Source organism: Acomys minous, assembly GCF_964271855.1.
Source record: "Acomys minous genome assembly, chromosome: 16".
In the NCBI taxonomy this organism is placed as follows: Eukaryota; Metazoa; Chordata; class Mammalia; order Rodentia; family Muridae; genus Acomys; species Acomys minous.
In genome coordinates, this window is record NC_140498.1 from 81,589,093 (window position 1) to 81,615,405 (window position 26,313).

General features: G+C 49.1%; 1 protein-coding gene across 1 annotated transcript; it reads left to right on the top strand.

Moving 5' to 3' along the window:
• The first annotated feature begins 2,916 nt into the window (after nt 1-2,916).
• On the top strand, nt 2,917-26,286 carry SLC15A4 (solute carrier family 15 member 4). Its single transcript, XM_084763644.1, has 8 exons — nt 2,917-3,512; nt 12,341-12,630; nt 13,898-14,066; nt 14,453-14,530; nt 14,801-14,969; nt 19,488-19,643; nt 21,152-21,310; nt 25,161-26,286. Exons 1-8 carry the CDS (start codon nt 2,964-2,966, stop codon nt 25,307-25,309), a joined length of 1,719 nt encoding a protein of 572 aa, XP_084619770.1. The 5' UTR covers nt 2,917-2,963; the 3' UTR covers nt 25,310-26,286.
• Nucleotides 26,287-26,313: the final 27 nt, after the last annotated feature.

Below are 26,313 nucleotides of genomic sequence, written 5' to 3' on the forward strand. Positions count from 1 at the left end.
AAGAAGAAGAAGAAGAAGAAGAAAATCGACCGGCTAGCTGGGTGGTGGCAATGCACACCTTTAATCCCAGCACTTGGGAGGCAGAAGCAGGCAGATTGTTGTGAGTTCGAGGCCAGCCTGGTCTACAAAGTGAGTCTAGGACAGCCAGGGCTATTACACAGAGAAACCCTGTCTGAAAAAACAAACAAAACAAACAAATAAACAACAAAATCAACAGGCATGGCTGGCTGCATTATTGACAGCGTAGCTCAGGGACCTGAAGCATATCAGGGGAAGCTGTCTGAACTTCTAAAGTCTTAGTCTCAGACAAGGCCCACAACTCTCTGTGGCATTCTTTTTTGGTGGGGGCAGGGGTGTTTCTCTGTGTACCCTTTGGCTGTCCCGGACTCTATTTGTAGACTGGGCTGGCCTCCAACTCACAGTGATCTGCCTGCCACTGCTACCCGGGTGTTGGGATTACTGGCATGCGCCACGGGAAGCCCAGCTCTTGTTGCATTCTTAATCAAAGCCTATTGTGGCGCCCAGGTATGGGGCAATGGAATGCGGGAAGACTGCACCCAGGCTAACGTGCTGTAACTCTTGCTTTAGGGGAATGAGTGGGAGGAAGGATTGCCTAAGCTTCCATTTAACTCATCCTTGTGCAGCAAGACATCCAGATTTGCATGTGAAACCTTTCCATGAAAAAAAAACATTTTAGGGCTGGAGAGATGGCTCGGAGGTTAAGAGCACTGACTGCTCTTCCAGAGGTCCAGAGTTCAACTCCCAGCAACCACATGGTGGCTCCCAACCATCTGTAATGTGATCTGACGCCCTTTTCTGGCCTGCAGGTGTACATGCAGGCAGAACACTATACATAATAATAAGTAAATATTTTTTTAAAAATTTATTATTACTATGCTTACAGTGCTGTCTGCACGTACCCCTGCAGGCCGGAAGCATCAGATCACATTTAGATGGTTGTGAGCCATCATGTGGTTGCTGGGAATTGAACTCATGACCCTTGGAAGAACAGCTAGTGCTCTTAACCACTGAGCCATCTCCATCCCAATAAGTAAATCTTTAAAAAAAAAAAATATATATATACATATATATACATATATATTTTAATGGTGTGTATATGTCTGAGTGTGGGTTTGTATACCTGAGTGCAGCGCTCTCACCTCAAAAGCCAAAACAGGACATCAGATGCCCTGGAAGGGGCGTTATGAGTGTTTGCGAGCCGCCCCACATGGGTGCTGGGAAGCTAGCTCAGGTCCTCTGGAAGAACAATAGGTTCAGGTCCTCTTCACTGCTGAACCATCTCTCCAACGCCAGCCTCTTCCTTTTTCATCACTGCTTCACTTCTATCCGGTAACAGCTTTACCAAGACACGGTCCACAGATCATACAATTTTCCTACTTAAAGTGAACAAAACGTAGCTATTTTATCCATAGAGCCACAAAACCAGTTTTTAAGACACGGCTCTCTCCCCTGAAACCTGACATCCTAGCAGTCGCTCTCTGGTTGTACCATCACACCGGCCTTGACTGAGAGCCCTTGACTAATGTGTACTGACACTTACCTTCTTCAGATAGTCCAAAGAAATGGGATCTTGTGGGCTGGGCGGTGGTGGCGCACGCCTTTAATCCCAGCACTAGGGAGGCAGAGGCAGGCGGATCGCTGTGAGTTCGAGGCCAGCCTGGTCTACAAAGAGAGTCCAGGACAGCCAAGGCTACACAGAGAGACCCTGTCTCAAAAAATACCACCCCAAAGAGAGAGCAAGAGAGTGAGAGAGAGAGAGAGAGAGAGAGAGAGAGAGAGAGAGAGAGAGAAAGGAAGAAGAAAAGAAATGGGATCTTGCTGAGGGTTGTAAGGTGGCTCAGCCGTTAAGATCATTTGCTGGTCTTTCAGAGAACCTGGCTTCAGTTCCCAGGACCCACATCAATGGCTCACAACCACCTTGCCTCTGAGGTCACTGCATGAACAAATGTGTGTGTGTGCGCGCGCGCGTGCGTGTGCATGTGCGTGCACGGGCACACCAAGGCTACCCTGTCTCAAAAAAAATCTAAAAACAATTCAGGCTTGGCAGCAAGCACCTTAACTTAGGTGGGCCAGCGAGATGCCTGGCTTATGCTTCGCAGTCTTTTAACAGACACCCCAAGATTCAGCCTCACTTAGCAGCAGGTCTAAGAATCAGTTATACTCCTTTTAAAAAGGATATTTTTGGTTTCTTTTTTGAAACAGGGTCTCACTATGTAGCTGTGGCGGAACTCCCTACATAGACCAGATTGGCATAGACCTCATTAAGAGATCCACCTGCCTCTGCCTCTCAAGAGCTGGGCTTAAAGACGTGCATAACGAGATTTATTTTATGTGTATGTATGGTTTGCTTTCATGTAGGTCTGTGCTCCGTGTGTGTGCAGTGCCGAGGGAGGTCAGAAGATGCCGCTGGAACTGACTGGAGTTACAGGTAGTTGGGAGTCATCATATGGGTGCTAGGAATCGAACCCAGAACCTCTGGAAGAGCAGCCAGATAACTCTTAACTGCGGGAGTTATCTCTCCAGGCATCAAAAAAAAAAAATAAATACATACATATATAATTAATTAACTTTTGTTTACTTTAAGAGGAGACAGAAAAGAGAGGAGGAGCCAGAGGAGAGGGATTGGACGCCGAGGCTTAGATTCGACTCCGGAAGCCTGAGAAGATGGCAGGAGGGGAGCGTTAGACCGGGTGACTTGGACTGGGAAGCTAGCTTGGCGCCGGAACCTCGGAGCATAGGGCTCGAGTTTCCCCGTGGAACTCCTCCAGCCATCGGAACCACACTACCCCAAGGCATCTCAACAACAAACAGCTGTCAAGCGAAAGACCCGCTTCCCCCGATTTCCGGGGCGGCACAGGAAGTTCCCCGCCTGTCCAATAGAAAGGCGGTGGGGAAGCGCGCTCTCGCGAGAGTTCTGCGGCCGGGCCTTCAGGGAGCCGGTCATGGAGGGCGAGCGGGCGCCGCTGCTGGGTTCGCGGGCGGCGGCGGCGGCCGCCGGAGCGTTTGCGGGGCGGCGCGCGGCGTGCGGGGCGGTGCTGTTGGCGGAGCTGCTGGAGCGCGCGGCCTTCTACGGCGTCACGGCCAACCTGGTGCTGTTCCTGAATGGCGCGCCGTTCAACTGGGAGGGCGCGCAGGCCAGCCAGGCGCTGCTGCTCTTCATGGGCCTCACCTACCTGGGCTCGCCGTTCGGGGGCTGGCTCGCCGACGCTCGGCTCGGCCGGGCGCGCGCCATTCTGTTCAGCCTGGCGCTCTACCTGCTGGGCATGCTGACTTTCCCGCTGCTGGCCGCGCCCCGCTCGCGCTCCGTTCTTTGCGGGGACCCGCGCCCGGAGCTCGTGCGCAACTGCTCGGCTCCCTTCCCCAACGGGACGGCCGTGTGCCCCGACGCCGCCGCGCGCCACTGCGCTCCCGCCACCTTCGCGGGGCTGGTGCTCGTAGGACTCGGTGTGGCCACGGTCAAGGCCAACATCACTCCTTTCGGCGCGGACCAGGTGAGCCGCCCCCACCCCACACGTGCCCCTCCCCCCCCCCCCCCCCATTTTGCGCTTGCACCTGCGGCGCGCATCTTACCTACCTGACCCTAAACCTGACTCTGCACCTGGTACGCGACGCTGAAGACACGGGGACCGTCACGGTACCTTGCATACCCGCCCCTGCCTCTAGGGTTGTTCTCCGCTGGTGAAAAGAAGGAGCCACCCCACACCCCTAAACCTGCTGTGTATCCCATGCATAACTAATGGGAAAGCAGGGAGCTGCCAGCCAAGCTCCCCAACCGGTCCATCTGCACCTCACATTTAGAGAAAGATTAAGGTGAGAGAGAGGAGCTCCCTTGTAGTGCAGAGAAAAAGGGCATCTGCCTCTGATTCATCCTAGTTAGTGGAGGGGAGGAAGGAGACCTGTCCTGAGGGGACTTCCCTGTAGAGTGGGGGAGGAAACCCATCTGTCTAAGCACCTACTAAGTGTGTAGGAGGGAGAGCCAATGCACCCTGTATTCCAGGTGAGGATGAACTCCCAAGACCTTGCACGAGGGTCATGACACATAGGGAACACCCCCGCCCCCCGTGTGCCTGTAGCCACATCTGCCCTTTGTCTCTGGCAGGGGGACTGGAGGAGGGGAGAGAAAGAACCACACCCTCCCTCTGGTCTGGGGAACCTTTCTCTTGGTGTGGGTGGATGTGCTTGAATAGACAGGAGAGGTGTGCACGCACGTGTGATCTGGGTGGTAAGGAAGGGCTGCAGTCTAGATGGGGTGGGCTTTAGTCATGATGTAATGGCTTTGGTGGTTTTAAGAAGAAGGGGCGTTCTGTTGCTGGAGTCATGTGAGCTGAGATCTGAAAGAGAAAAGGTTGAAGTTGTGATTTAGAAGCTGGATGTGTCCAAAGGCTGTGTCACTGCCCTAACTTCCCTTTTATAAATGGACGGGCAAGCATTTAGCAAGCATTTAGTTTCCATCTTCGTTGTTTTTAAGTAAGTTTTGGGATGGGGTGCGTAGGAGAGTCCATCATGCTGCTGCTCTGATCACCAAGAACAAGAGATGGGAGAGCCAGAGATTTGGAGAGCAGAAGTGATCTGCAAGTGCCCTGGTGCCACATCTGCTCTGCTTCCCTTTTTTAGGGGACTCTCGTGCTAAGAATGGTTCTAGTGGTCAAATGCAAATAGAGTTATTTTGTAAGCAGTGGAAATTATGTGGGGTTGAGTGTCAGGCTCTCTGGATAAAGCTTTTTTATTTTTTAATTTATTTATTTTAGTGTTTTGAGACAGAGTTTCTCTGTGTAGCCTTGACTGTCCTGGATTCACTTTGTAGACTGGCTGGCCTCGAACTCAGCGATCCGCTTTCTCACAGCAGTCTGCCTGGTTGGATAAAGCTTTTTAATATTCTGTTCTTTCCTGTTTACTCATTCCCCCAGCTTCCCCTGGATTTGTGAAATTGAGTAAAATTGAATCATAGATGCCAGATGCCTCCTAAAACCTAATACATGTTGTCCCGTTGCAGAGAGACTGCAATGGCTGCCATAGAGAGTGGGCCGTGTGGCAGGCCGGTGAGAGTACAGCTGGTCTCAGAAGAGAGGATGGCCTAGAGGGGAGGTGGTAGCCAGGAGTGACATGTGGGAGGAAGGCAGTCGGGAGTGCTAGAGGGTTATTTATGCAACAGAAAAGGTGAGCCCCGGGTCTTGGCGCTAAACTGATCTTTGAGTGCCTGAAATTGAAGTTACTGAGGTGAAATCATTGGCTTAGAGAGTAGTACCATGAATGTAGGACAGCAGTGTTCAGAAACGTCAGGCTGGCCAATTTCATGAGGACACATCTCAACTGTATCAGAAGTGGTAGGGATCTCAGTACTCAAGAGTTTGAGGCAGGCCAGGCATTGGTGGCGCACGCCTTTAATCCCAGCACTCAGGAGGCAGAGGCAGGTGGATCGCTGTGAGTGGAAGGCCAGCCTGGTCTACAAAGTGAGTCCAGGACAGCCAAGGCTACACAGAGAAACCCTGTCTTGGGGGAAAAAAAGTTTGACCAGGATTGCCACAAGCTTAAGTCCAGCTCGGCTTACATAGTTCTAGGCTGTTAGAGCAAGACCATTGACATAAAGTAAAATATAAACAAAAGAAGTAGCCCTCTGAGCCTCATGTATTTAGATAATTGGTGCCTAGTTGGTGACTGGAGAGGATTAGGAGGTGTGACCTAGCTAGAGAGCTATCGGGGTAGGAGGCCGGGCCTTGTTTGAGATGGAGCTGCTGCTCTAGTCAGCACTGCCAGACTGGACTCTTCCCCTACCCCCAACCTGAGACAGCTTCTCTGTGTAGTTTTGGCTGTCCTAGACTTCTTTGTAGATCAGGCTGGCCTCGAATTCACCTGCTTCTGCCTCCCGAGTGCTGGGTATACTGGACTCTTATCCCTCTAGAACTCTTAGCCCAAAGTAAACCCTTCTATAAGCTGCCTTGGTCATGGTGCTTATTACAGCAACAGGAAAGTGAGAACACACTGGGCCATACCATACAAGGCATACCTGTGACTGTGCATCCTCATGGCGAGTGGTTTGAGCTTCATGATGTACATAGAGCTTCTTGGACTTTCCACTCATAGCCCCTTTCACATGAGAATAGCTGAAAGTAGATGCTCAAATCAAATGCAACTGATATCAACTCAGTCAGAAATTTAACTAATTAAAAAAAAAATTTTTTTTTTCGGGGACAGGGTGTCTCTGTAACCTTGGCTGTCCTGGATTCAGTTTGTAGACCAGGCTGGCTTCGAACCCACAGTGATCCACCTGCCTCTGCCTCCCGAGTGCTGGGATTAAAAGTGTGCGCCACCAAGCCCACTCAAAACTTTATTTCAAAACAGTTCTTTACCATTTATTAAAGATGAATTCCAATTTGCATAGTAATGAGATGGATGTTTATGCAACCTGATATAGTTCAAAGACATAGTAGCCCCATCTTTGAAAGCTGAGATACGATGGTTGATAGGGAAATATTTGAAGCCTTGGCTATTTGAAATTAAGCCATTGTGCTTCTGTGAGAGCAGAAAAACCTTCTCTGTGCAGTGGGAACAGTGCAGCTCACAGCATGGAGTAATCTCAGATCAAGCCAGAGTGTGCCAGGCAGCATTTGTTGCCATCTTAAGGCATGTGAGTGTGTGAAGTGTAAAGTGCAGGCTGTACTTGTGCAGAATCAAGAGTGCCAGGAATATCTTGGGTCCATTGTACATTTGATTCTGAATTAAGTGTTGGTCCTTGTTCATTCAGAAGCCTGTCACTGTTGCCAAGTTTTACATACATATACACAGTGAGAAACTTTTGTTGCTGTCTATGTTCATGGAGTGACGGACTGACTGTCTCGGCCCAGCTGCTCAGCAGGAGCTGAGTGAGCATATTGGGTGCTATGTCTGAGAGTCGGATCCTCCAGTAGATGCTGGTCAATGATTAGCACTTCCTAATGGACCAGCTGACCAGCTCCTGTGCAAGTCACTGAGTTGGTCCAGTGTGCACACTTGATTGTAGCTAAGAATAAGACTTCCGCAGAGTAATTGGTGGTGTTTCTAGTATCTCCACACACACCCCATCCCGGGATTAGACCTTTCTGGATGTCTGGACCATAGAGGAACTGGACAGCTACTTTGGGTGTGATTATCTCTCTAGTGGGTTTGTCTTCTGTTAGTGGGTTATTTTGTTATATTTTTGAGACAATGTCTCAGTGTAGCCCAGACTGGCCTCTAATTTACTAGTTGAAGGCGACTTTGAACTTCTGGTACTCTGGCATTTGCCCAAGTCCTGTCCATCGCTCACCATCCTTGGCCATTTTATTTTATTTTATTTTTGATCTGGGGTTTTCTGTGTAGCCCATGCTGTCCTTCCAACCTGTATTAGCCTCTGATTGCTGCTGTCAGAAGTGTGTGCACAACGCCAGGCTTTCAGTGATTTTTGCTTTGTTTTTTTAAAGATCTGTTGTTGCTCTATAACCGCGCATGCCTGGAATTCCGTGTATAGCCCAGGCTGGCATCAAAGTCATGGTGATCCTCTTCTGCCTCCTGAGTGCTGGGCTTTTGGGTGTGTATAACCCACCCATTTGCCGCTTTCCAAGCCCTTGGTTTGCTACCTCATGACTGCTCCTTGAGGGTGATTTCAAGGCCTTCCTTATTCTTAGTTCCTGAAAGGCCCGCTGCTTTGCAGAAGTCAGATAGCTGGAAGGGTGCTGTCAGCTCTTGCAGGCCTTTCTCAGTTAGAGAAGGGTGCTGCTGCTTCTTTCGCTGGTACTGCCTCTTGTCTCTGGCTAGAGCCCAGGGTGGCTTTCTCATGTCAGAGATGGGCCCGGCTTTCTCCTTGAGCAGCAGGAGTACCAGGTCACTGCACAGTGAGTATAGAAGCTGTGAGTCACTCTTTTTTTTTTTTAAGTCATTCCTTTTTCGGGGGAGACCGGGTCTCTCTGTGTAGCCTTGGCTGTCCTGAACTCGCTTTGTAGACTGGGCTGTCCTCAAACTCACAGTGATCCACCTGCCTGTGCCTCCCGAGTGCTGGGATTTAAGGCATGTGCCACCAAGCCAGGCTGTAAAGTCACTTTATTTATTTATTTTTTAAAAATATTTTATTTAATTTTAACTTATGTGCATTGGTGTGAGGGTGTCAGATCTTGGTGTTACAAACAGTTGTGAGCTGCCATGTGGGCGCTGGGAATTGAACCCGGGTCCTTTGGAAGAGCAGGCAGTGCTCTTAACCACTGAGCCATCTCTCCAGCCCTGTAAAGTCACTTTAAAAAAAAAATTATTTATTTGTTTTATGTGTATAAGTGCTCTATCTACATTTATACCTGCATGCCAGAAGAGGGCACCAGATCACATTATAGATGGTTGTGAGCCACTATGTGGTTGCAGGAATTGAATTTACGACCTCTGGAAGAGCAGACAGTGCTCTTAACCACTGAGCCATCTCTCCAGCCCTGTAAGTCATTCTTAAAGGTGGTTCATTGTAAGGCAAATTTCATCTGCCCCTTACCTTTGGAAGTGTTTACCAAGGGTAATGATTTTGTTTTCATTTTTTGGGTTTTTTGTTTTGTTTTATTTCGTCTTTTTTCCCCAAGACAGGGTTTCTTTGTGTATCCCTGGCTGTCCTGGACACTTTATAGACCAGACTGGCCTAAACTCACACAGATCCACCTGCCTTTGCCTCCTGAGTCCTGGGATTAAAGGCGTGCGCCTAGAGGTCATGAGCGTTCGTGGTTGGCGGTTATTTAAAATAGTGAGCGGAGTGCTAGGTGTTTGTCTATGATTCCAGTGCTTGGAAGGCAGGGGCAGGAGGATCTGGAGCTACATAGGCAGTTGGAGCCCAGCCTGGGTTACTTGAGACCCTAAACCAAAAGCATTGAAAACAAAATTAAAAATAGCCGAAAGAGGAAGAAGCTAGCATGCAGGTTGAGCAGACAGTGGTTTGCTTTAGTTTGGGGTCTGACTCCTTTGTAGACTTTCTTTGCTTCAGCAGGGATTCTACATAGATGCTTCAGCATCCCTCAGGACACCCAGGATGGTGTGTGTGCAGTGGAGAGAGGGCATGCTCCTGCGTATCTGATAGCGTTTCCCTGTTTAAACCCATACTCCCTTCTGCCCTGCTGGCCTCTCTTCTCCATTGGTTTTGATGTTTTTGTGGGGGGTGGTGGAGGCATATGGAGAGCTTGATCAGCGTTGGCAGGGCATCTGGTGATGTCATGGGACTGGTACATGAGGAAGCTGTGGCCTTTGGCCAAGGGCAGAGAAGCATGTGACAGCCTAGTTAGCAGCAGTTTTGTTTGTGGCGTTGACTACTGAGGCCCTGGGAATAGGTCTCTGTTTCTGAAGCAGCTGTGGCTGGTAAACCTTGGACAGTGGAGTCAGTTGACCACCAAGTTTACAAAGGACCTTAGGACTCTAAAGGTTAGGGTTCTGCCTGGCCAATTGAACAACTATTTCCTTACTGTTTTGGGGGATGAGCTGTTTCTATAAATGTAGGTAAGATATGTGTGGTCCTACTATGTGTAATGGAAAGGACTTGGGATATTTTGGTTAGTGTCTAATGTTTCCTGTCACATATTGGACATTGTAGTGCATGTTTGTAGTTCCAGTTGCTCCCGGGTTGAAGCAGGGGGATCATATACATCGAGGAGTTTGAGGGCAGCCTGGGCAATGGATCCCATTTCCAAAGAGGTGCTTTTGTTTTTGTTTAAACTGGCCTCTTCCCTTTCAGGGTTGTTAAAACAATGACATGTATATGTGTATATAGTGTTTACATATACAAAGTATAAGGTGTATATATAAAGAATAAAGTGTATGTGTGTATAGTTTAAGTTTTATTCTCTGTTGTTCTGCTCATGGCTCTTCTTCTGACCTGTCTCCACTGTGCCATGAACCTCAATAAGCCACTATTGGGTAATACTTAAAGGCGTTGTGCACCAGCTGTAAGAAACTGAATATAAACTGTTCTATTTTGTTCAGAACTGACATGTGTAGGACAACAAAATACTTGTGGTTGGTTGGTTGATTTGGGGCCTGGAAATGGCACTTAGTGGTAACGGATTTGTCTAACATTTGCAAAGCTCTGTGTGTAAAATTAAGGTTTTTCTACACCCACTCTAGTTCCCTTTATATTTATCAATATGGTTTTAGGCACTTTAGCTGGGCAGATACTCAGCTGTTCTAATCCAGCTATGCTGGCCTGGCTTACTTCCCAGCTTCATGTCCCTGTTATGTGCCATCCTAGTCTCACCCTAGCTGCCCCTGCTCTGTGTGTGTCCTCATGACGACTCCTTCATGGCCACCTTCTCGCTTGCTCTCTGCTTCACCTGGAACCCCCTCCCTGGAAGGGAGTCCCACCTTAACGCCCCTGCCCTGCTATTAAGCTGTTCAGCTCTTTATTAAACAACCAGGGGTGATGGAGAACATTGGGACTGGAGATACTTAATAATAATGGCAATGCCAGCATCTGGACTGCAGGCAGTTCTCTGGGTACAGAAATCAGCATTTGAATTCACAGTGCACAAAACCATCCCCCAACACCTCTGTTCAGTCCCTAGCCCTAAAAAAAGAAAAGAACCAACAAGTTGGATTTTTCAATTTGACATGATAATATCTATCCATCTAACTAAGTTCAAACATAGGATTTGCCAACATAGGAGCTGTCATTTGGAGTTTAATAATTGTCAAGGGATACTCAGTTTTGACTGTGTAGTTTGTACCCTCATCTTTAAGTACTCTGTGGGGGAGCATGATCGCCAAGCAGAAGCCTTATTGCATGTTGTACTTGGTAGTTTTGCTGCTGTTTTAAAGCTGTTTCTAGGCAGAGGAGATTGCTCTGTGGACCAGAAGACAGATGTGCTATGGAACCAATCCCTTCCCCTCAAGCCCCCAAACAGGGTTTCTCTGTGTCGCTCTGGCTGTCCTGGACTCACTTTGTAGATGAGGCTGGCCTCGAACTCACAGAGATCCACCTGCTTCTGCTTCTGTCTCCCCGAGTTCTGGGATTACAGGCGTGCACCACCGTGATGAGCTGTGTGGAGCGAATTTCTAACACTTTCCATCCATAAGGATGAGGCTGGTGAAGTGTGTCTGTGTGTGCTCAAGGTCAGTCTTTGACTATGGGTTTGTTGGAGACAGATGTTGAGGAGGACTGGGCCCATTCTCATAGTGTTCATGGTAGATATAAACAGTACAGCTGGAAGAAATGAGGTTGGGTTTGCCTCAGCCCGCTACAGCCAGGTGGGATCTGCAGAAGGCGTGCTTGGTGGTGGGGGACACCTGAGGGGGAGAGTTAGCTTTGGGCTGATTGTGAGCATTTCTTGAGTGTGTTGATGAGATCCCTTGTGCAGCTCAGCCAGCCTTCAGCTCTTGATTCCCCTGTCTCTCAAATCTAGGATTGTAGGTGTGTAGCACTGGATAACCTTTCTAATCTAAAGCTAGCTTGTGGTTCTGTTTACTGTGCTTATAGCTTAGTTGCAGGCTTATCAAAGCCTCTCATGCTTGGGCCTCCATTCAGGAGTGGTGCCTTGCTTCTGAGCAAACCTTACTGTGCCTGGGGCCAGAGCCTGCAGGCTCCTGTAGAAGCTCTCATAGTACTTGTGTTAAGTTCAGTGAGGCCTGGAGCTCCATATAGCCTGCAGGCTCCTGATAGTCCACAGTGGTGATTCTGGCCTGGGCTGGGCTGTGGGTTCTGGAACCTGTTTTAAGGATCATTTCTGCTGGCTTCAAGGTAGGTGCTCAGTTTACTTGGGACACTAGGACTTGCCAGCATGTGGAGAGGCCTCAGCTTCTGAAGTGATTGAGTGCCAGTGTCAGGGGCCTGCCTGAATCTGTAAACAGCAGTTGATTGAGTCCCATGGTCTGCTGAGAGCAGGAACTTAAGACACCTTGTATCTGTCTCAACAAGCAGATGATCAGGTGCTAGGTAGGTGTGGTGGCAGGGCGTGTGGCTGCCCAGGGTGGTTGGGAGGTCAGTAAGTATTGAAAACATGAAATCTTGCCATGTTGAAAGAGTAAATGAGGGTGTAGAGGATCATTTGTTCTTTTTAAAAAATTTTTATTTTATTAATTTATTCATATTACATCTCAATGGTTATCCCATCCCTTATATCCTCCCATTTCTCCCTCCTGCCCATTTTCCCCTTACTCCCCTCCCCTATGACTGTGACTGAGGGGCACTTCCTCCCCCTGTATATGCTCATAGGGTATCAAGTCTTTTCTTGGTAGCCTGCTATCCTTCCTCTGAGTGCCACCAGGTCTCCCCATCCAGGGGATGTGGTCAAATATGAGGCATCAGAGTAGAGGATCATGTGTTCTTACAGGTTCCTCTTTCTTGTTACTTTAGGTCAAAGACCGAGGTCCAGAAGCCACTCGGAGATTTTTCAATTGGTTTTACTGGAGCATTAATTTGGGAGCGATCCTGTCACTAGGAGGCATTGCCTATATTCAGCAGAATGTGAGCTTTCTCACGGGCTACCTGATTCCCACAGTCTGTGTGGCTGTTGCTTTCTTGGTCTTCCTTTGTGGCCAGAGTGTTTTCATCACCAAGCCTCCTGATGGCAGCGCCTTCACTGACATGTTCAGGATTCTGACCTACAGCTGCTGTTCCCAGAGAGGTGGGCAGCAGAGAAGTGGGTGAGTGACACAACTTTTTGCTCCAATCTGAGGTCTGGACTATGTGGCTTATGTGTCTGGTCTCTAAGCCAGCTTCATTCAGAAAGTGTGTGGTGTAAACCCTGCCATTAGGACTGCAGAGCCCTGAGTCCAGTACTCTATGCCCAACTTCTTCCTCACTGGCAACATGGGTGAGGGTGCCTTGCTGCTGGGTGGCAGATTTTGCAGGTAGGGATCTGCAGAGGGTACCATGGAGACACACTGTGTGCTTTAGACACAGATGCATGTTGATGAGAACTAAGGCTGTTGTGTATGTTGTCGGTACTTTTCTCTGAAGGAAGCTGCTGTCTCTCACTTTGGTCAGCACAGTGTCCCTTGTCCAGGACCATGCCAGCTGCTCAGTGATAGAGGGACACACAAAAGTAACTTGAGATGCCCCTGGGGACCCACTTACCCTTACTTGAATGGAGCTTGTGTAGCCTCAGTGCTGATGGTCCCAAGCCTGGGACTTTTAGAAATAGCCATGTTCTGAGATATCCCTCCCCCACCCCTTTCCTGCTGATGTCTCTGTTGGCTAATGAAGTCCAAAAATCATTCTAAGAAGGACTTAGATGCTTCTATGTTTTCTTAGGCTGCTACATAGTAGACTGGTTCCTTGACTGTGGCTGTGACGTAAGAGAGACTGCAGCACTGTAGCCACCAGAGCAGTCAAAGCATAGAGAACCAAGGTCCAAGGACATTGGTGGACATCTCCCTCCCCGTGATTTGCTGAGCCTAAGGATTCCCAGTACTTGCTAAGGGAGGTAGACTCCTTGTATGTAAGGCTTCCTATGGGATGGTTGGCTCTAGTTCCAGAAATATTCTGCAGGCAGTATGCACACTCCTTTGTGTGCTTGCCTATGTCTGTCATTGGTGTACTGGAAGCCTCTTTGTGTCAGACCTGAAGCTACACAGAGTGTCTACTTGTGTGATAAATCAGAGTAGGCACGAGGAACATAAGGAATTGCTTGGATTGCTGTCAGCTGGCTAGAAGTCCAGGCAACATGGCTGCCCTGTGGCGCTGCATGAAGTTGAGATACCCTCCTTGTGGGTGTAGTAGACAGCTGCCCTGTCCAAAGGCCCCATGGTCAGTCACGGGAGCTATGTGTGGTGTATACAGTTAGTCAAAGAAGGGCTTAATAAAGCAGGCAGTATAGAGAGCCGCTTTCCCACCCCAGACATGATTTGTTACCAGAGCATTGTAGCTGGGGGTGGAAGTAAACTAATTCCTTCATTTTGTTTCCCAAAGTGAAGGCCTTGGAGTCTTTCAGCAATCTTCTAAACACAGTCTGTTTGATTCATGTAAGATGTCGCGTGGAGGGCCGTTCACAGAGGACAAAGTGGAAGACGTGAAAGCCCTGGTCAAGATCGTGCCCGTGTTCTTGGCTCTGATTCCTTACTGGACAGTGTACTTCCAAGTGAGTGCTGCAGGTGGCTGGCTGCCCCAGCCTTGTGGCAGGTGCCACAGTGCAGGGCTCAGGGTTGGCCATCAGCGGCCATAGTTTCCAGTCATGGACTCAGGTTGGCCGCTTCATGTTGGAAAAGCTTTTCCCAAGCAGCAGCTGAGTGTGTGTACTTCTGGTTTTCTGGACCTTCTGGCTTTTCATTTGGTTGCTGGGCAGCTCTTCTCAAAGAAACTCTAATGGTGACCCAGTAATTGCCACGTCCGATTCCAAACTGTAGCCATCATGTGGTTCTGTGAGGTGTTTCCACACCTCCTCAGCTAGAGGAGGGAGGACATGCGTAGGCAAGGGCTTGGGGAGGCTCTGCTGGCTTACCTGCACTGTCTGCTTTCTTTATCCAGATGCAGACCACGTATGTTTTGCAGAGTCTTCATTTGAAGATTCCTGAAATCTCAAGTATCACCACCACTCATCACACGGTAAGAGACATGGAAGTGACTTAAGTCCCTTTCTGCAGCTGCAGCAGGTAGCTTGGATACTGCCACTACAGCTAGTTGCTGATTGGTTACAGTCTGCTGAGATTGGGTTGACTAGTACCATTAAACACCAGTACTGTCAGATTCAGCCCTCCCCAGCTCGGAATACACCCAGTACCAGTCAGTGTCTCTCTCTAGTTGAAGCATGTTGGAGGTCATGCATGGGTGGTGTGGGGAGCTTCTGTACTGCAGCTAATGCCATGCTCTGTGCAGCTGCCTGCAGCCTGGCTCACCATGTTTGATGCGGTGCTCATCCTCCTGCTCATCCCACTGAAGGACAAGCTAGTGGACCCGGTGCTCAGGAGACACGGCCTGCTCCCATCCTCCCTGAAGAGGATTGCCGTGGGGATGTTCTTCGTCATGTGCTCTGCCTTTGCTGCAGGTGAGCCACCTTGGCCTCTCTTCCCCTTCTCTCCTGGCTTGGCTTCTGCAGCATGCAGCAGCTGGTGTATTGTGCTGAAGAAGACACCGGGCAGCCAGTGACTATTCATCTTCTGATGCTCATTTTATAAGTGTCAGTTTCTTCTGGAGGACAGACCTTCATCTTCTAGGTCCTAGTAGACTTGTTCTGCACTGTCCCAGCCTGCAGGCCAACACTCAGTGTAGAGTGGGAATGAGAGGAGGAGGGTCTGTAGAGGCTTCTAACTCTCACAACTGTTGGACCCTACAGTGCTCCTGCATGGAGAAAAGGGTTTTATGGGATTGTTCAAGGCTCTTGGGAAGCTCCTAACAAAAGTCTCAACAGCTGAAGAGCTAATTTCTCAGGTCCCACACCGTACTCCAGCAAGGGACAATGCCCTTAAGACACTCCTGTTCCCATCACTGTTTCTGTTTGCTGATGAGGCTTGGGTCTGGTCGCCTTCTCAACATGAGTGTTCTGCCTCCATTAACATTTGGAAATGTTGAGCCATAAAAACTATAGTAGCAGCCGGGCGTGGTGGCGCACGCCTTTAATCCCAGCACTTGGGAGGCAGAGGCAGGCGGATCGCTGAGAGTTCGAGGCCAGCCTGGTCTACAAAGTGAGTCCAGGACAGCCAAGGCTACACAGAGAGACCCTGTCTCAAACCCCACCCCCCCCCAAAAAACCCAAACAAACAAACAAAAAACCTATAGTAGCAGTGGAGGGTGGTGCTGAGCTCTGCTGAAGGGAGCAGGTATTTCAGAAAGTGCCTCCTCCATCACAGCAGAGCACACGCTGATGCGGTGCTTCATGGGCTTAAAGAGATCAGTCCCTGGCTTAGGAGGCCCAGCATGCGAGAGAACCCCTGTGTTTACTGTTGCTCAAACACACAATGAAAGTGAGGTTTGAGTGACACATTGCTTTACAAGTTGGCAGGGAAATAAACAGCACACAAGAACGGGGGAGGCAGGGTGGTCTTGAGGAGTCTGGGCATGGAAAGAGTGTCTGTCCATCTGCCTCAGCTGCCTAAGGCTTGGCTTTGTTCTCAACTCTTCTTCCTGGGAGGAGGCCCCTGCATCCTGCAATTGTGCCAGCAAGGTGCCAGAAAGGCTTTTGTTTCCTTCATTGTTTTCAAGGGCATTTTTTCATGGTGCTCTGTGCTGGGTTTCTCTATGGCCTCTTTTAGTTCAGTTTCATTCATGGCTGAGGTTTTTTTGTGGTTCCCTTAGTACTACATGGGGTATCCCATGGTTTATGAGTAGGTCAGTGCAACAAACAGGGGTCAGGCCAGTGTCTTTCCTTGTTAGGCTCCATCCCTTCTAAGGGCTTTTAAAAGTGACAGCAAAGTACTGTGTTTCAGAAAGTCCAGCACTGGCTGCAGCAGGGCAGTCTCCTGACCTGAATGTCGGCAACATATAGTATGCAGCTGTCTTCCCAGGCAGCTGTCCTTGCTGTATGGCAAGATCATAAGAAGGAGCTGGCTTGTCAGGAGTTGAGAGTCACAGCCCAGCTTGGGTGGAGACAGCATTGCTGCCGCACACTGGCTGTTCCAGCTGCGTGTGTGTACTGAGGAGTGGCCACAGACTGCTTAGAAACCTAAGATTTATTTGTACTTAACACACTGTTTGTGGCAGCTGGCTCTAAAGGTCCTCAGGTGCAAATTTGGTAGCCCAGACACTATTTTCAAGACAGCTTAGGGGAAACAAAAGTGTTTGTTGTATTAGGTTTCACTTTTCCACTTAAAAAATTTTTTTGTTGTTGTTATTTGTTTTTTGAGACAGGGTCTCTCTGTGTTAGCCTTGGCTGTCCTGGACTCACTTTGTAGACCAGGCTGGGCTTGAACTCACAAAGATCCACCTGCCTCTGCATCCTGAGTGCTGGGTTTAAAGGTGTGCACCACCTGGCTGAAAATGTTTTTTTTTTAAAGCTTTAAAACTTTATATGTATGGATGTTTTTGCCTGTGAGGATGTCTGCACCAGGTGCATGCAGTACCCATGGAGGCCAGAAGAGGGTGTTGGGTCCCCTGGAACTGGAGCTGCAGATGGTGTGAATCACCCAATAGGTGCTGGGACTGGAACCCAGGTCTTTGAAGAGAGTGGACAGCATGAGTAGTCTGCTATTTTAGTGGCTTTTATGTGGGATTTTTCAAAGTCCTATGGGCTCTGGTGGATTATTTTAAATACAATAGTTAGTTCCTCCATATCTTTTGATTATCCTTGTGGAGGTAGGTGGGCAAGAGGGTATAATTACACTGATTCTGCTGGACAGTGGGTGAAATTGCTGGAAGTTTCCTCCAGTTTAATTTGTGCCTGCTCTGGCCAGAGTGGTCCACAGAGCCACTGTCAGGTTAGTTACTATGTATTTGAGGTTGGGAGCAGTGGCAATGGCACAAACTAAGCATCATTGTACGTGTGTTGGTAGGAAGGAATTGTGACCGCCGATTCCCTTCCTTTGGTGGCCAACAGAAATACTCCCACTTTTGGCAGAGTTTCTACCCTGCTCATACTTATTAACTTCCTTGTTTTTGTTTTTTGTTTTTTTTTGGGGGGGGTGGTTTTTTTGAGACAGGGTTTCTCTGTGTAACAGCTCTGGCTGTCCTGGAACTTGCTGGGTAGACCAGGCTGGCCTTGAACTCACAGAGATCCACCTGCCTCTGCCTCCCGAGTGCTGGCATTAAAGGCGTGCGCCACCACTGCCCGCCCATATTAACTTCTTGATATTTCACTGTTCTAGATGTTTACTTCAGATTTTTGTTTGCTTGGTTTTGTATTTTCGAGACCGGGTTTCTCCGTGTAGCCTTGGCTGTCCTGAACTGGCTTTGTAGACCAGGCTGACCTCGAACACACAGCGATCCGCATGCCTCTGCCTCCCGAGTGCTGGGATTAAAAGCGTGGGCCACCACTGCCTGGCAGTGGTGCATACCTTTAATCCCAAGGCTACACAGAGAAATCCTGTCTCGAAAAACAAAAACAAAAAACAAACCAAAAAAAGTGTGCATCACCACACCCAGCAGGGTTTTTTTTTAACTTTTAAAACTTTTTAATAATCTTTTTATCTTTTACTTTATGTGCCTTGGTGTTTTGTCTGCACATATGTCTATGTAAGACCATCATGTCTTGGAGTTACAGACAGTTGTGAGCTGCCATGTTGGGATTTGAACCTGGGTCTCCTGGAAGAGCAATTAGTGTCCTTAACCACTGAACCATCTCTCCAGCCCCTAAACTTTAAAACTTTTATATTGTGTTTACATGGAGGTGAAGTTGTGCAGGTCACAGCACGTGTGTAAAGATCAGAGGCCAACTTGTTTAATTGAGTTCCTCCATTCCACCATGTGGGCTGTGGGGTTCAAACTCAGGTTATCGGGTTTGGTGGCAGCTCCTTCACCGATCTGTCTCACTGGCCCAGAACTTTGTTGTCCATTTGATCTAAAAGTCACTTGGGGCTCTTAGCATTTCACTTTGGTACTGAGGTTCATGTTCGTGTTTTTGTTAGCAACGGTTCCTTTCGTTGAGGGAGCTCATTAGTCCTGTGGTGGGGACTGAGGGTTTCTTGTTACCCTAGCACAGTCCTTAGGTAGCACCAGCTTGTGGCTGAAGTTCCCAGTGCTGCTTTCCAGGTCTCCCTTCCACGGCCCTGCTGTACTGTCCTTCTCCCAGTGCCTCGGCCTCCACATGCAGGGCTTCATTTTGCTTCTTCCCAGTCTCAGTTTTATTTTCTTGAACTGAGGCAAGTTTTTGAGCTTTGTGTAGAGAATTGGGCCCATTTATTTCAAGGACTGCACCTTGGTTAATTGAGCCCTGTGCATGTGTGCATGCGCACACACATACCTATGGTGGTCTCTTTGGGAATTTCAGTTGCTTACAGGAGCATGAGTAACTTGGCAGTGGCTATGCCATGAAGGAAGTATCTGCCTCCCCCAGTGACCTTACATGCAGAGCCTGCTGCAGTCTCCCAGGTTTTTTTTTTCCCCCAAGACAGGGTTTCTCTGTGTAGCCTTGGCTGTCCTGGACTTGCTTTGTAGACCAGGCTGGCCTCGAACTCACAGCGATCCGCCTGCCTCTGCCTCCCGAGTGCTGGGATTAAAGGCGTGTGCCACCACGCCCGGCTAGTCTCTCAGTTTTAAAAAGACAGCAGAAGAGTAGTCCAGACACTCAGGGTTAAACTAATCCTAGTGAGTATCTAAAATGCCCTGGTGTGCCTGCCGTGGTGGTGCACGCCTTTAATCCCAGCTCTTGGGAGGCAGAGGCAGGCGATTTCTGAGTTAGAGACCAGCCTGGTCTACAAAATGAGTCAGAGCTGTTACACAGAGACACCCTGTTTCAAAAAACCAAAATCAAACAAACAAGTGCCCTGGTGAGGGAGAGGTGGAAGGAATGCCTGTGACCAGCCTAGGAAGCTGCCCTGCTCACCCTCCTTTCCTGCCCTTTTCAGAATTGTGGATAAATCCCTATAATACACCACAGACCTAGCTGCTACACTAACCTGCTTCTCAATTCCAGGAATCCTGGAGAGTAAAAGGCTGGACCTGGTGAAAGAGAAGACCATTAACCAGACCATTGGTGGCGTGGTGTACCATGCTGCTGACCTGCCCATCTGGTGGCAGATCCCACAGTATGTGCTCATTGGCATCAGTGAGATATTTGCAAGTATAGCAGGTGAGGCTGTGAATGCTGGTGGCATCTGGGCCTGTCTGAATTATACAATGCATTGTGATGAGCAGGGCCATGGGACTTTGGGCTGGGGGTGTGGGGCAGTTGTCACTTAGTTCATGACTATTAAAGAGTTGTCCTTAGGCTAAGGCTGCTTTTTCATGTGCAAAACCAGTGTTTCCTAAGATATTCTTATAAGTTCATGACCCTGCCCTGTGTCCCATAGGAATGAGGAGGAAGTTGCTGTGGAGGGCTTCGTCTGTGTGTCCCCAAACTCTGTAGAGCACAGCAGACTTACATGAGGAGGGAACCTCACTTAGAGTTTGTTCTCATGGGCCCCTGTCACTTGTCATACTGTGCAGGCACAAGGGGCTCTTGGGGGCAGGTTGGCAGTAGGAAGATATGATCTGGTGATGGCCAGGAATCGGGTAGGGAAGGGTAGGAGGAGCATGCTAGTGCCTCACCTCCCCAACCCCAGCAGCATTCTATGACTACGGACAGTGGCCTTTGATTTGTCTTTGCCCTGCCTGGTCACTAGGAATCTCATTTATTGTGGTGTGTTGGCTGTGAAGTAGGGTCCTTATAGAGAACCACCCCAGCACAGTAAGTTTTGACTTTTTAAGAATATTTATTCCAGGGCTGGAGAGATGGCTTAAAGGTTAAGAGCACTGACTGTTCTTCCAAAGGTTCTGAGTTCAATTCCCAGCAACCACATGGTGGCTCACAATGAGATGTGGTGCCTTCTTCTGGTATGCAGGCAGGATACTGTATAAAGAATAAATATTTTAAAAGAATGTTCATTTTATGTGTATGAGTGTGTTACGTGCATGCATATATGTAGCCTACATGTATGAGTGTGCCCATGGAGGCCAGAAAAGGGCATCAGACCCCCTAGAACTGGAGTTACAGATGGTTGTGAACCTCCGTGTTGTGCTGGGAGTAGAATTTTGGTCTTTTGCAAGAGCAGCCAATGCTCTTAAACACTGAGCCATCTCTCCAGCCTCTTGAGTTTTGAGAAAGGATCTAACTCTACAGCTTCACTGCCCTTAACCTTCTAATAATCCTCCTACTTCAGCTTGGTGAATGCTAGGATTTCAGGTACAAGACACCATATGCCTACCTTATGACAGAACTTTTGGTTTTTTGAGACAGGGTTTCTCTTATAGTCCTGGACTCACTTTGTAGACCAGGCTGGCCTCGAACTCAGAGATCTGCTTGCCTCTGCCTCCCAAGTGGTAGGAATAAAGCCATGTGCCACATGCCTGGCGTGACAGAATTTAAGATCGATAACATGCATATATCTGAGGAGTGGGAATGGCATTCTTTCTTGATGTGGTTATAAGAGCTTTCATAGGAAAAGTAACCAGTTCCTAGCTCTGACCTCTCCATCCATGTGTTTACATGAGAGTGCTCAGACACCAGTGGAGCCTGTGTCTTTTGGTGTGAAGTAGGCTCAGGGTGGCCTCAAGGTGACCAAGGTGATCTTCTCAGTGTGACTTTTTCCTTTTCTTTAGGTCTGGAGTTTGCATACTCAGCTGCCCCCAAGTCCATGCAGAGTGCCATCATGGGACTCTTCTTCTTCTTCTCTGGCATTGGGTCCTTTGTGGGCTCAGGACTGTTGGCCCTGGTGTCTCTCAAGGCCATCGGGTGGATGAGCAGCCATACAGACTTTGGTAAGATTTGGTGTGGGGTGGGAGACCAGTGTGCTTGCTGCTGCTGCAGGTTGTGTGAAGAGCCAGTCTGTCCCAAGAGGTCATTGGCCCAAACCCTGTTTAAGTTTGTGCTAATTAGCAGCACTGTCTTGTCAGTCAGCTGCTGCGCCCATCTCAGCACTTCTGGAGAGCTGGGTAAGGTAGTGAGACCTGCAGGCCAACTCCTGTATTGACCTGATTTTAAGTTTTGGTTCCCGGCAGTTTGTTTTGGTTTTCGGATGTTAGGAGGACAGGTAGTGGCTTTGTCGGTGAACTGTTCTTGGTCAGTCTGCCACTCCTGGAAGTGGCTTCTGGCTGTACTCTGCATTGCTGTGGGTGAGCCAGGAGCTACAGCGTCCTTTGCCTTTTAAACAAGTACCTGTTCTCGGTGCACATGGCTGTACTGTGAGCCATTTGTGAGCTCCCTGGTGAGGTGGTGTCCTAAGGGGCTGGAGTGAAGGAAACAATGCAGCCTCACAAGGACTCCCTGGTCTATCGGGGGACACTGCATCAACTGACCACCTCCTCATCTGTGAGTGTCCCAGCTCCACCTCCTGGGTTCTGGGATTACAGGTGTGAGCCACTGTGCTTGGCTAAGGCTCTGGACATGTTCTTTGTGTAGAGCACTCTTGCTTATTCCCACTCCCAGGCCATCCCTGCCTTAGTTTGCTAATTTCATCTTTTTCTGTGTAACCTTGGGTGTCCTCAAACTCACAAAGATCCTCCTGCCTCTCTGCCTCTCAAGTGCTGGGATTAAAGGTGTGTGCCACCATGCCCCGTAGCAGTGCTCTGCATACATGTACACCTGCAGGCCAGAAGAGGGCCTCAGATCACATTATAGATGGTTGTGAACCACCATGTGGTTGCTGGGAATTGAACTCAGGACTTCTGGAAGAGCAGCCAGTGCTCTTCTGAGTCATCTTTCCTAATGTAGTGTCTCAGTGGCCCCGGCTGTTTGTTTCTGATAGGCTGCATCTAAGCCTCTGGAGAGTTCCGCTGATTGCTGTGTATCCAGGGTGTGTTCAAGGTAGCACCTAGCAGACCCCAGCAGCTTCTCTTTCTACTAGGGAATGGTGTCAGTGCTGTGCAAATGCCCTGGTGTAACTTCCTCTCTCCAGAAGAATACCTCCTGCAGAATGGCCAGTAGCTCCAGGCCAGCACCTTCTCCTCCCACCACTGGACCCTTCTCTTACCCTCCCACTCTCATATCAGTGTCCTTGCAAAAGAGGAGGTGACTGGAGCTCAGGCAGTGTCCCTGGTGGGCTCAGGAGTCCTTGTGAGGTGTCAGGCTCCCTAGGTTTCAGTTGCACTGTTTCCTAAGTGGGAATAACTCTACACATCCCAGTGCTGGCCAAGCACACAGTCCCTGTGCTGCTAGTGTAGGACAGTGCAGAATTCTGTCATGTCTCCTCTCTGCTGACCACCTTGACCCTACATAGGACACGTTCTGTTCCCAGGGTTACCCCGAGGCTCCCTTGTCTGTTTTCAAGCACCTCTGATCCTGAGTCCCATTCTGTCACAGGATTGTATGCAGTGAACTTGATAGATGCTGCTGTTTCCAGTGTTGACTTTATAAAGGAACATGAACATGGTGGGCATTGCTGTTCAGGCCTCCTGGAGGCAAATGCGCTCTCATAAGTTGTTGGGGTTTTTTTTGGTTTTTCGAGACAGGGTCTCTCTGTGTAACCTTAACTGTCCTGGACTTGCTTTGTAGACCAGGCTGGCCTTGAACTCACAGAGATCCACCTGCCTCTGCCTCCCGACTGCTGGGATTAAAGGCATCGCTCCACCATGCCTGGCTTTCTCACTACTTTTTTTTAACCCATTATGTTCCCCTTTCTTTGACAGCTCAGGGCAGTTGCTTTTTGGGTAATGGATACGTTTGAATTCTCTGTACATTCCAAATGAGGCTGGACCTGGTAAGCTGTGCTTTCTGCTCTGGGGCTGACAATGTGGACATAGTCACACTGTCTACTTGTTTTGTCAGCTTCAACACTGCACATAAGATTACGTCATTGGTATCTTGTCAGTTGGGTCAAGTGCCTATCCCTTGAAGGGGCAGAGAAGAAAGGTTCTGGGGGATGGGTGTGTCACTGGCCATGAGGGGGCATGGTAAAGGTGTTTTCTATTTGCTGGCTGAATCAGTCTTTGGTCTGTGAAGCTTGGGATAACAGGACCCTTCCTATGGGGCAGGTTTACGGCTTTTGTTCTTCCCTGTGGATGAGAATCTTGCTTCTTATGGCAGGACTGTGTCTGTGCACCACACTTGCTCATGTTGCTTGGTAGACATTTGATGCTACTGAGCATATGCACATGTACTAAAGTGTTTAGGAAAACCCAATGTAGGCAGGGCATGGTGGCGCATGCCTTTAATCCCAGCGCTCAGGAGGCAGAGGCAGGCAGATTGCTGTGAGCTCGAGGCCAGCCTGCTGGCCTACAAAGCGAGTCCAGGACAGCTAAGGCTACACAGAGAAACACGTCTCAAAAAAATAAAACAAACAAACAAAAACCAAAAAAAAAAAAAAAAAAGGAAAGAAAAAACTCAATATAAAAAGATGTCAGGAGGAAAAAGCCTCACCTTCTGAATACACACTAGGACATGCTTATGAAGTGTCAGAAGACACAGCAACTTCCAGCCACAGCATCATCTGTGTGCCAGTTCCCTTCTGTGTGATGAGTCACCTAGAGTATGGTAGGCCCCCGGAGATATGAATGGCACCTGTGGCTTCAGGCTTTGTGGTGAGCCAGGGTGGCATTCTCAGTGCCCCTCTTCGTGCTGTGCCCAGCTGTCATCCTGCCACTCTGTCATGGATGTTGGTTCTGGGCCATGCTAGGTAGTGGCGGTGCTGGATCTTTGGAGTAGTCCTTGAGGAACGGTGGTTACAGAAGCGTGCATGCTGGGTGGGCAGCATTGCAGCTGGCACTGCTTCTCCCAGGCCTGAGTGCTCACAGGTGCAGACCACAGGCCCACACCTTCCACCCTGGCTGTTGAACTCTGTCTGGTCTGTGGCCCTGGCCTGCACTGTCCTGCTTCCTTGACATTTGGACACTGTAAAAGCTGTGGTACTGCTTCTACAGCAAGACCAAGGTGTGTGCATTACAGCAGTGAGGGCTACCTGTATAGATAGGGGAGACTTGAAAGATGCTAAGAAAAAGCATGTAGCTTACCCATCTAGTGCCAGTGGTTCTCAACCTGTAGGGTTGACCTTTGGGGTTGCATATCAGATATTTACATTATGATTCATAACAGTAGCAAAATTACAGTTATGAAGTAGCAACAATAATTTTATGGTTGGGGGTCACGGCATTAGGAAGACTGAGAACCATTGCTCTAGTGGGATGGTATCTCCTCACACTGCCTGTCCCATGAGAAGGACCACAAACCTGTGACCACACTAGGCACAGCTTCCTGCAGCATTTGGAGAGTTTGGTCCATCCTCAGAAGCATCACTCTGTGCTGAACGTAGACAGTGGCTTTAAATGGAGTGGCAGAAGGGCACCTCAGAGAAAGGCAGAAGTGAGGGCCATATCATAGCGAGTCAGGAGCAGAATCAAGGGTGCTTCTCTCAGATTGTCTATGTGGAGGAGACAGACTGTACGTTACCTCATGAGCATCTCTGAGAGGCCTGAGCTGACACCCAACCTCACAAGCCTTCCTCAGCATCAGAGCTGGGGCCAGGACAGCTGCCTTCCCTCTCTTCTTTCACTGAGAATAGGAGAGCCCTGGGAGGGAGGTGGCTAGTGCCCATAGCCCTCTCAGGTGGCCAAGAGCCAGTGAGAAGGAGCCCTGTCTATGGAGTATACTCACCAGGAGGCGTCTGCTCACTCCTAGGGAACATCAACAGCTGCCACCTGCATTACTACTTCTTCCTGCTGGCTGCCATCCAGGGAGCAACACTGCTGCTTTTCCTCATCGTGTCTGTGAAGTACGACCGCCAGCGAGCCAGGGCAGATGGGGGGCCGGCCAGCACAAGGACCTGAAGCAGCCAGCCTGCATGCTCACGGGTTCTGCAGACTGTAAGGCCTTGGGGCCAGCTAACCACCAGGGCACTGCCAGCAGGCAGGTTGAGGCTAGAACATTGGTGTCCTAACTTCTGAACTTGCATGTTGTCTGGACTAGCTTCTCCCTCCCTGTGCCCAGATGAGCCTGGTGAGTGCCTTATTGTGGTCGTCTCATGTGCACTGGGCCCTGCCAGGAGATGAGAGTGTGACTTCTCTCACTGAAGGTCTCTGCTAGTCCTGAGCCAGCCGTACTTTCTTCTGGTCTTGGGCAGCCATTCTTCTGATACTGGCGTCCTTATTCCTTACAAACACTGTTACTCAGCATCTCCTTTCTTTAAGATTAGTAAGCACTCCATCAAGAGGTAGGATGATTCACTTTAGAGATGAAAGTGTGGTTGATGGCGTGGGGGTTATCGGGCTATAGGAGCTGCATCTGCTCCATTCACGGTCTCTTGTCACAGGTCTTGTTGATGCCAAGGCCTCTGTGGGTCAGTAGTGTAGACTCATCTGCTCAGAAAGTAGGTTTTGTTGGCTGAGGTAGTGAAGTCTTCTTAGACTAGGCTGCTCTCACACTTGGGGACACCTTCTGTCAGCCTACCCAGTGCTGAGATCCCAGATGTCCGTCACCATGGTCAGCAGCACTCAGCTCTTGAACTACTGATCTGCTTTTTTAAGCACATGCATCAGTGAAGAGTGAGGACACCACGTCCTCTCTGAAACCAGATAGCAGCTGGCAGGAGACTGGAAATTACACCAGGCAGATCTTTTTCTAGAACTTGACTTTGTAGTGGTAAGGCTGGAGGCAGGTGGTGAGTGGGAAAATAACTGGAGCTGTTGGGCTAGTCACCCACCTTTTTATTGTTACTGACATATCCAGGGTTCTGAGTTTGTCAACTAAGCTGTTCTGTGTGTTGCTGTGTTTTGTATAATTTTATAAAAGCTTCTCAGACATGGCACCAAGAGCTTCCTGGGTGATTTTTCCA

Coding starts and splice junctions, on each gene's coding strand:
- SLC15A4 (XM_084763644.1), top strand. CDS start 2,964: ATGGAGGGCGAGCGGGCGCCGCTGCTGGGTTCGCGGGCGGCGGCGGCG. Junction 14,531..14,800: donor TCACCACCACTCATCACACG/GTAAGAGACATG, acceptor TGCTCTGTGCAG/CTGCCTGCAGCCTGGCTCAC. Junction 21,311..25,160: donor GAGCAGCCATACAGACTTTG/GTAAGATTTGGT, acceptor GCTCACTCCTAG/GGAACATCAACAGCTGCCAC.